The sequence below is a fragment of the Merops nubicus genome, unplaced genomic scaffold (assembly GCF_000691845.1).
Source record: "Merops nubicus isolate BGI_N331 unplaced genomic scaffold, ASM69184v1 scaffold10807, whole genome shotgun sequence".
NCBI lineage: Eukaryota > Metazoa > Chordata > Aves > Coraciiformes > Meropidae > Merops > Merops nubicus.
Genome location: NW_008619602.1, coordinates 561 through 10801, shown reverse-complemented (window position 1 = coordinate 10801; position 10241 = coordinate 561). Strand labels below are relative to the sequence as shown.

Below are 10241 nucleotides of genomic sequence, written 5' to 3'. Positions count from 1 at the left end.
TCAAGACACTGTCAGCAACAAGTTTCTGACAGTGGCCTCGCAAGGAATCACAGCTGTGCTTAAATCAAGCACATTAAATACATTCCCTGTGTCAAACCATGAGGTGCCTTCCATGGCACACTGCCCTGATTAGCCAAACCACGGGGGAGCACACACTGGTGGCAGGGTGAGAGGCAGCACGGGGATAACATGCTGCAGAATGCCTGGGTAGATCTTCAGCTGTGGTAGCTGGTGCAGCTCTGCTGGGCTCAGCAGAGCTTTTATCATTAACCTGAGCTCTTTATATTTACTCTTCTGTCTATAAATACAACATTAGCAACAAGCATTAACCATTAAGGTAATAAATAATATAATAAATAGTACTGTTTACTCATAAAAATTGTATTACCAGTGACCACTATTGGGCCATTAGTTCAGAAACAGAATTCCCTCTTTAACTCTGCATGAGGACAGTGGTAATCATTTTTCCTCACAATTATGCTGCCACATCACACCAAATGGAAAGAACCAGGCATCCTCCTCTTCAGGACCAGCTCCCTGCACTGGCTTTGATAATCACCTAAAAACTAAGAGAGTCAACCAAAGAAAACCAAAGCACTTTTAAAATAATCAGCACCTCACCAACCCCCTCCTTGCTGATTTTTGCATGTTATGAGCAAGGAGGCTCCTCAGTTCTCCAGGAGCCCCAGTCTCTGCTGCCCAGCTCACGCTCGTACAACACCACGCTAAGAGAACAGAGAAACTCTGTTCCTGTGCTGCATGAAAGCATCCGTTACAAAGGCAGGTTTTATATTTAACCTAACTGCTGATCAGTAACCACATCTGCATACAAGCATCCAAACAGTGAATCTGCAGAAAGCCATCTTCACTTCCCAGGATCAGCCTCTGCCATCCTGGTCCTTTTGGGAACCAGCCGATGGACGTGCCCACACCAGCAGTGAAAACTCTGAGCCCAGAAATATTCAGTAACGTTCCCTTTGCAGGAGCTCAACTAAACCTTTTTCCAAGCTCTCTGATGACATGCTTTTTGCTCACTCAAGCTTTGCTCTGAGTTTTTGGCTTTGAGAATATTTAAAGTGCAAAATTCAGTCAAAATCAGCATGTTCCACTGGGTTCTATTTCAGCCTGATTTAATTCCGGTGTAAAAATACACTCGGATTCAGTTTGATGGAAATTCAATCTGAAGTCTTGAATAAGTCTCCTCCAAAACATACAGAGAGAGAACTTTAGATTTGGCTTTCAGGCCCTGGCCATGGCCTAATGCCCAAGCAGCCACGCTGGGTCTCCATTCCCACCCACAGCCTGAGCTCAGAGCAAGAATCCCTGAGAGAATCCCTGGGGCTGCTGCTCCCTCCAGCATAATTCTGCTCTTCCAGAAGTGCACACTAGAGCGTGGGTTCAATTCCCTGTTGGAAATTCAAGGGTTGGGAATGTTGTAGTCCTTCTCCAGCATGGTCCAGAGCCCCGTGTCTGGAGCACAGCTATAGATTTTCACTGCAGACTTATAGGAGCTTGGTTTTGAGGTTTTCAGGATGGATTGGAAGCCAGGACACCCAGGTTCTCTTCACTGTATTTTCAGTGGAGGAATTTTTTAGCTGCCTTAGCAGCTAATCAATGACCTCCTATAAATCGCTAATCACTTTGTTAGGATTAGATTCAGAAGAAGCACTGGAAAATTTTTATCACTAGTGATTTATGAACCAGCTTGCAAAGTCCAACAGGTCCTTAGAGCTGCAGAGTGCTCACACCAGTCCCGGGCTGATGGACTGAAAGGTGCTTTACATGACTGAGAGTCAATAGAGAGCGGTCAACAGGCTCACACTAATTGAACAGTTTATATTTATGGGGATCTCAACAAAGCTTCCACCCAGCTATTGAAATGTAGATAGCATTCTCACAATTCTAGACTTCTCACTTCCTTTTAAATGTCATTAGAAAACCAATATAACACGCTAATTTGGGGAAACTAAGGGAAACAGCCTACACAGCACTCCGATGCTCAGGACACTGCTGTTCATTCTCTCATTTATTCACCCCGCTAGCAGAGATAAATCCAAGGGATGTTCATTCCAAAAGAAAAGCCCAAAGCTCTTAGGAAGGCCTTAGCAAGGGCCATTAGCAGAGAAAAAAATACCAGCTTCCCACACTGGACCAGTGAAGGGAGATGTTACCTTGTGCAGCAAGCTTTTCTGTTCCATATTATCATCAGACCTGGACCCTTAGGGACTTCAGAGGCATCGCTGGTGTTCAGCACTTCCCACATCATCAAGCAACATGCTCCCTTCCAGCATTAGATTTCAAGCTGGAGCTCCACTGTTCCTTAAGCACTTGGGTCAATAGTAGGAGGCATGATAATGGCAGCAGTGTTTTATTGTATTACAGTATTAACTTGAGCATGTTTTCTGAAAGTAGCAGGGGAAATCCCTCCAGGTTCATTGGACTGCCCAGTTCAGCTCATTCACCTTTACACCTTACTGACAATTGAAGCAACTCTACCAAGTCTAACTCACTTCAGCCTATTTTCTTCCTCTATGAAAAAAAAATACAGTTTTAAGCAAGTTTCATACAAGGTTACTCTTGCTTTTTGCAAAGTTGTAGTTTAGATTTTGCTTCTTGTCTCCTTATTTACTCTGTGTTAGTCTTGAACTTGAAAAGCCGAAAAAAAAGGAGAAGAAACTGAGAAAGTGTTGTGGTTACAGATTTAAACAAATCCAGGATGGCTGGAAAGAAAATAAAACCCCAACCTGCTGCAAGGAAGTGTTTGTCTGTGTCAACAATATGTTGCTGATATTCACTGAATGGCAAATATCTCTGTTATGTTTTCTTGTTTACACTCCTTCGCTCTCTCCGATTTTGTTTCTGTAAGAACCACAAGTACATTTCAGCACACTGTTAAAGGGGCCAGACCCCACCAGGCTGAGTCAAGCTGCAGAGAAGCTGCTGGTGGGAGCCACTGCACTGCTCCACAGCGAGCAGCCCAGGGCTGCTGGGCCACTTCCAGCCCTGCCTCTGCCATCCCCGGGCAGCAGACTGACCCCTCCCCGTCCCCACACCTCCCTGGGACACCTTCTATCACAGCAAGCCCCTCCTCTGATCAGCCAGTCTACTGAAGCCGTGCTGTGGGACCTCATGTGCACTGCTCCTGGAAGACATCCAGCTCAAGACTGCAGTTTAAAATACATTGATTTTTTTTTTCTCCTAGATGCCAGCCCTCCCTGGTTAATCCCTGAGCCATTACAGTCTCTTTCTGGATCACAGAGCAGCAGGAGCAACACAAGCTTCCCACGGGAGGTTCTGCCTCCAGCCTGTACCTGTTGGTCCAGCAGCAGCAGAGGTGGTGGCCAGGAGCAGTGGGACACAACCACAACTTGTGCCCATGGCCAGGCCCCCACTTCACCCAACCCTGAGCTGATGTCTCCATCACCCCCATGACACCTGCACTGCACGGGCTGCCTCAGCCCTCCTGACAGCTTGGGGAGAGAGGGAAGACCCAAACGCCAGGTCAAAACCCACAATAACCTCTGTGAGCCATGCTGATTTCATCTCCTGACCTCACAAAGCCCCTTCCACCACAGAGGTCCCCACGGGCACGGGAGGGAGGGGTGGGAAATCCCCTCAGCAGGAAATCTGTCCAGCTGCTGTCCCTGTGTCCTGGCAGAGGCAGGATTTGCATCACCAAGTGGTATTTTTGAGCAGCAGGGTAACAGTTCTGCACTATTGTTTCTAAGCATCTATCTCAAACTTTTAAGCTGATGAAGATCACATTCAAAGGACGATGAAATAAGCAGCCAAGGTGAATATTGGGTAGAGACAAAGGCCAGCACCCAAAAGCCACCCTTGGCAGCTCCTGAGCAGCACTATTCATGCTTTGCTAGAATGAACTGCAAGTCCTATGTTCAAGCAACTTTAATCAAGTTTTGCTTCAGTTACTCATTGAGCTGGAGTTAGACTAATCTAACAAGCAGATTTGACAGCATTGGTTTCCAACAGATAACAGCATTTTTTGTCTATGCAATAACTCTAATCCAAAACTCTGCAGGCTTTCCAGTCTGCCATGACAAAAGGGGAAAGAATCAACTGTCACTCGAGTCTGACCAAAAAAGCCCAGAGCAAGGTCCTTCTGACATGAGCATGCACACAGCCTTGGCTGCTTACAACCCCCCACCTGCAGAGGATCACCCTCGTGAGAGGGAGTTTTGTTTGGCAAGATGGATCAGATTCACTGATGGTGACAAGAATTACCTGGAAACAGGAACATCTGTCAGTAGGAAAGGAAGCTGGCATTACTCACTGGATTAGAATTTGTTATCTTTTGGGCCATTTTGATGTTCACTGATGTAAAACCAGACAGAACCAACTACTGGAACATCTGACAGTATCAGTTTAAAGAGAGGAGAAAATAAATGATACTCCTCCTGCCCATCCAGCCCGTTTGACAGCCCAGCTGTGGGTGGCACTGTGCACCAGCGTTCACTTCTGTTAGTCTCCTACCACAGGATCCATTTGGGAGGCAGTGGTATGAACATCAGTATGGGATCTCCTCGCTCTGCTCACACACACAAGGTGGCTGCACTGATGGTGTAAAGAACACCAGGATTACCCCAGAGACACACGTCCAGTGAATGGCCACCAGAGTGCAGCTGCAGAGGGTGGCACTTGGCATTGCTCTTCCCTCCTGCACAGCCCCACCACAGAGGATTCACCTGTTTATCCCAGGATAATCTAAAAACCACTTCACAAACACCTCTGCACATCAGTCTCCTCCCAGCCAGTGAAAAGCACACCCAGCCAGCACCTTCTGGAGAGTAAGGTGAGCAGGTCAAAATTTACAGCTGTCCCTAGGACGAGTGGAGGCAGCACATGTGCTTCAGGAACAAGAGCCTTGTTAGTTAATTTCTGGCTTTCTGAGCTACAGTACCAGGAGTGTCTCAGTTTCCTTTGAACATCTGCAAGTGCTTGAGCTGCTCCATGTGTGCTGATGTGAGGTGGCCAGCACAAGGCATGGCCTAACCAAATCAGCCTGTTGTCCTGATTTTCTCATGCTTGCCCAGATTTTGAAACACAGCCTTAGGAAGGGCAGAGACAGACAGCCTGTCTAAATCCTCATATACTTTTCTGCTAGAGAACTTGAAGGAGCATGTGCCAACCCCTCTCCACCTGCTTGTTGCAGGAAAACATTTGGGTTAAACGGAAGGCTTGACGTATCTAACAAGTCTCCCTCACCGTGTCTTGCTGTAGTTGTCAGTACCCCCATCTTTCCCCTACTGCTTTCTCTCCAGACTGCGTGTGAATTTTCTCTCCTTTCCCTCCATCTGTACTTCTATATTTGTCCTTTTTTGCCTCTCCCCTCAATCTCCTGCTCCAGCTGAGCAGGGGGTGACCTGCTCATGGTGGTGCCAACGTTCTCCTCGTCAGTGCTCCCCACAGCAGTGCAGGGAGCTGTGAGAGTGGAAACAAGGGGTCTGACATGAAATTAGAGTCAAGATCTCCCCTTCATACCATGTTTGGAGACCCTACTGCAGTCTCAGCCACTGAGAAGGGACGTGGCATCAGGGTTCTGGGGGCAACAGCAAGATGCAGAGAGGGCCTGCCCTGTAGTTCCTCCCCAGCCCATCCCATGTCACTGGGTTCCGAGCTGCTCAGCTGACATGCACACAACCTGTCGTGTTGCTGATCCGCTGGCTGCAGCCAAAGCCTTCTCTGCTTCCAACCTGTTATTTTGCTCTTCTGGCAATCGTGACATCCACGTGCAGGACTGTCACCCCCAGCCCTGGCAATGCTGCAGCAAGGGCTGGTTGCAGGTTATGGGAGGTGGTGAAAAAGAGCATGCTGCTGCTGCTGCGAAGTCAGGAATGGGGCCAGGCTCCAAAAGGCTGAGCCAGCCCATATGCTTTAACAGCCTGCACCCCCACCACAACATTTACCAGATGTTCAAGTGCACATCTTTGATTCATCCCATCCTAAAAGTTGAAAACATTTAAAAATGAAGAAGCAAGCACAGGCTATCACCCACTTAAAAAAATGAGTGTTTGGAGATGAGGCTTTACTTCAAGATCACCAAAACAATAGGAGGGGGGTGTGTGGATATGGGACAGGGGACCCCACAAAATAGTTCAAATCAGAAACCCAACCTTAGCCAGTCTAAAATTTAAGTAAATGTCTTCAAAAGAAGAGAAACTGGAGGGAAAGAAAATGCATGGGCAGAACCTCACCTCCTTCCCTCAACCCACACTCCGCCTGCAGGAGCCAGGCTGGGACCCCTGCCTGCCCCCCACGCAGGAGCTGTGCTTTAAAGAACAGCTTCGTCAGGACTCCAAGTATCAGCACTGCCTATCTCCAAACCCTCCTTTGCAGCGGCCAGTTTGGAACTGGAGAGGGGCCCAGCTGTGCCCCCAGGACTGGGCTGTCACCCCCGGGCACCGCGGCAGCCTGGCCGCACCGCCGCGTCCTGCCTGCCCCCGGGGAAAACCTCCTCCAGAGAGAACACGGCTCTCCCGCCAGCCTCAACAGCACCTAAATCTGAGCAAGGGGAGGAAACGTCGGGCAGTGTCCATGGTGTGACTCTGCCGAGGGCAGGGGCTGCTCCCGTGTGAGCAGCTGCACGGGCCACACCCCCTCGCTCCAGCCGAGCTGCCTTCTCCTGTTCTTTTTTGTGCCAGCTACAGGCACTTACCTTCTGAGCAGTGTTTGGAGCGTGCAATGCATCTGGTGTCTCAAAAGCCATTCCTCCCTCAGTTCCTCCTCTTTTGGAGACAATCATCCCTCCCCAGCTCTGAGGAGTCCCTCCAGATGTGCACGGCACGGGAGCCACTCAGCAGCCCTGCGAAGACCATCTCTGCATCTGCCTAACCTGTTCTATCAGGCACCTCCCGTGCTGAGGACCATTAACCTGCACACAACAGCTTGATGAATTAATGCTTATATAGACACAGTTGGCAGCTTCTAATTAAATAATTATGGCTAAGCAGCTGCGGAGAAGTTGTGATGTTCCACTGGAAGGCCAGATGTCAATTTTATTGGTCCTCAAAGTTTCAAATGAAAGGCTGGGGGAATTTGGGAAGGGGGTGCTTTTGCTCCAGTGCACTGGGTAGGTACCATGCCTGCTCTCAGGCTGGCTGGCTGCAGCCAGACCCCCATGTGCATGGCTGGAGAACCTCTGAGCCCCCAGCAGCTCTGGCACAGCAAGCAGTGAATGGCACTGATCATAACAGAACAATTTGGATCAAGATAAAGAGAGTGATTTGGCCTCATGGTTGTTGCTTTAGCTTTCACTCAGGGAGGCAAAAATTTACTTCTGAAACTGTATCAGTGTCAAAAACCCACCAAAGAGATGGTGGGAGCCAAATGCAAAGCCAGTTAAACTGGGTAAGAATCTTTCCAGGAACTTTTAACTAGATTGGGCTTTCCCTGCACTGGTGAGAGGTTTTGTGACACCTACCACAGACTGTCACTCCCCAAATTCATAAGGTACCTCTCATCTCAGGACCTAACCTAGCTTAGAGAAGCAGAAGCAATGAGCGCTCCTTGAGGGTAAAAATTTTAGTAATATGAAAACCAGGAGTCTGTGTTTGCTAACTCATGCAAAACCTACATTCATCCTCTCTTCCACAGACAAACCATTGTGCCTACAGGAACCTTGTGCCTATGAGGAACTTAGATTTTTTTTTTTCTGATTTTAAATATAAATGCAAACACAAGTTATTCTAAACCATTCCTTTAACCACATTAATTCTCCTGTAACTTGCACAAGACACTGTGATTGCAAGCAGAAGAAGCCTAATAATAGAAATCATCCATCCCTGTCAGAATATAAGCAGATCCATGACCTTAGAACCATTTTGCTAAGAAATCCAGCTAAAAAACTAATTTTGAGAGAATCTGTGCATGTCAAAAATACAGATGGTTTCTCAGGATGCTAACTTAAGCATCATTACATAAGCAGATTAGGGCTGCCTGTTGAGCCCAGCCACACGAGTAGATGGCGCTGAATCCAGCATTCCACACAAACTATTCCCTTCCTGATCCATCTTCCATCTCAAACTTTTGTCAGCTCTGCAGGCTGGCGAGCTCTGAGCTCAGTGGGCAGCACTGTGCCTGTGCCAGCCCAGCCTTGTCCTTCCTCCCCCAGCCCACTGCCCAGAGCAGAGCCTGCCTACAGCCCCTTGCTGCAAAGGGGATGGGGAAATGGTCCCTCCTGCACCCTCCTGGAACAAAAATGGAGGAAAACGGCCTCATCAACCTCTACACATTCAAGCACAGCAGCTGTGGAATGATTTTCTGGTACAGAACTGTAGAACTGAAATCACCCTCGTGTCACCATTGGTAACAGTGCCTCTACCCAAAATCAGCTTAGGAAGTTAATAGTCCTGCCCGAGCCAGCAGCTAAAACTGCCACGATGGTCTGATCTGGTGTCGGGGTACGCAGGGCAGACACTTCTCCCTAGGAGGACAGTTTGGTTTCCATAGGTGTGCTGCACCCCAGGGCACAGCAACCTGCCTCTCCCTGCTCTGCCCCCTCCCTCCCGAGCCCATCCGCTGGCTCTGAGGAGGCCCCTGCCCAAAAGCAGCCAGGGGGATGGGGTTTTGTCATCCCTCCCCCGCGTGTAAGCGTGTCAGGTCTGTTGATAGATGGCCTGGCTGACTGTGCTTGACTATTCTCAAGCAGCTACCACCTTTGCAAACTGAATCCCGTTGGAAGATTTTCTGTAACTAAACCTGTGGTGTGTTTGCAAGGGTTCCCCTGCGTCCCCACGTCTTGGGGGAGGCCGTGGGGTGGCTGATGGACACAGCCAGACAGCAGCACCCTCAGGCCAGGGACGGGGCTTCTGGCAGTCTGTGCTGCCACCTAGCCAGGACCAACCCGTCGGGCTCAGCCCTGCCTTACATTCTGAAAGCTTAAACCCAGCCGTATCCCCTCAGATCTAAATAAAGCCTCGGTCCGCAGCAGACACGAGGAAATCTCTGCTCTGTGCTTTGAGAGTTGTACAGTCAAGGAGGAGAGCAGCTGAAAGCAGGTAGCTGGGTTTCCCTCAGGGACGTCTCGTACTTACGGTAGAAGACGTATTCAGTGTAGCTGGACCAGACCTTGTCCTCTGTGTACTGGTTGACAAAGGAAGCTGTCACCGAGGAGTTGCAGGCCACCATATGGAATCCACACTCGGACAACATGTCAAAAGCCCTCTCCAGGTGCTTGAACTTGAGATAAAACCTGGAGGTGTACCTTTCTGGAGCCCGGTCAGGGTCTCTGCTTTCGTTCAAACTCTCTCCAAAGACCTCTTTGACCAGAGCAATCCTCCCACAAACCAAAATCCTCGGGACCCTCCTGAATTTGGCATCAGCTTGGCTCTCTCTGCCAATGGTGCACGACCCCCGGTAGCCGATGGTGATGAACCCCCACTTCCGGTCGGGCGGCAGGAGCGACGAGGGTGGGCATATTCTGGTGTCACTGCCCTGGGACACCTCTTCATAGTCACTGTGGCAATAGTCGTCGGGGCTTTGCTTGCTGTCATCAGGAGTCAGGAGTTTGACCAGGTCTGGGAGCTGGAAGTACTCGGCCTCCCTCTTGAGCCTCCCCTTCTCTGGGAAGTGGTCAGGCAGAACCACTTGCTTGTCCCTGAGATAGTCCAGAATGTATCTGAAAAGGAAACCATCTCTGTCGATGAAGAATCTTCCCTTGGAGTCCTTGGCCAGGTCGTTGGCTGTGTCTCTCTTTGGGGTGAACATTTTCCACAGCAGGGAGTGAGGGGTGCCAACTAAGGTGGAGTGGCGAGTGAAGTAAACCTGGCCGCCCACATTTAGCTCCACCACCTCTGGGAAGGAGTGCAGCCCCGTGCCCTGCTCTCGAGGAGGAAGGTAAGTCCTGCAGTTGCCACTTAGAGCCATTGTACTCTAAAACAGGAATCGGCAGCACGAAGCAGCAGGACTATCAATCACATCCAAGTGCAGAATAAGGCTCCCGACATGAAGAAGAAACCAGGGGGCAAGGGGAAGTGAGGAAAAAAAAAAAAAAACAGCCAAAAGATTTGTTTAAAAAAAAAAAATCTGAATTGTCCAGGAGTGACAGTGTGGCAGAAGTGGGTTATACCCTAAGCCACAGAGGCTGGAGAGAATCACTTCACGAAATGCAAACACATCATTAGATCTTCCCACAAAGCCATCAAAATCAAGGTCAAGCCAAGCCTATGGTCATTCACAGGTCTGTCAAAAGGGAAAAAAAAAAGTAAGACATAAATTAGCCTTTT

General features: G+C 49.1%; 1 protein-coding gene across 1 annotated transcript; it reads right to left on the bottom strand.

Moving 5' to 3' along the window:
- Window positions 1–997: 997 nt before the first annotated feature.
- Window positions 998–9882, bottom strand: LOC103776340 (BTB/POZ domain-containing protein KCTD16-like; the record flags this gene model as incomplete). Its single annotated transcript, XM_008943847.1, has 2 exons — window positions 9038–9882; window positions 998–1115 (listed from the first exon to the last, which is right to left on the bottom strand). Coding segments are annotated over exons 1-2 (963 nt in total), but the record flags the coding sequence as incomplete, so codon positions are not given.
- Window positions 9883–10241: the final 359 nt, after the last annotated feature.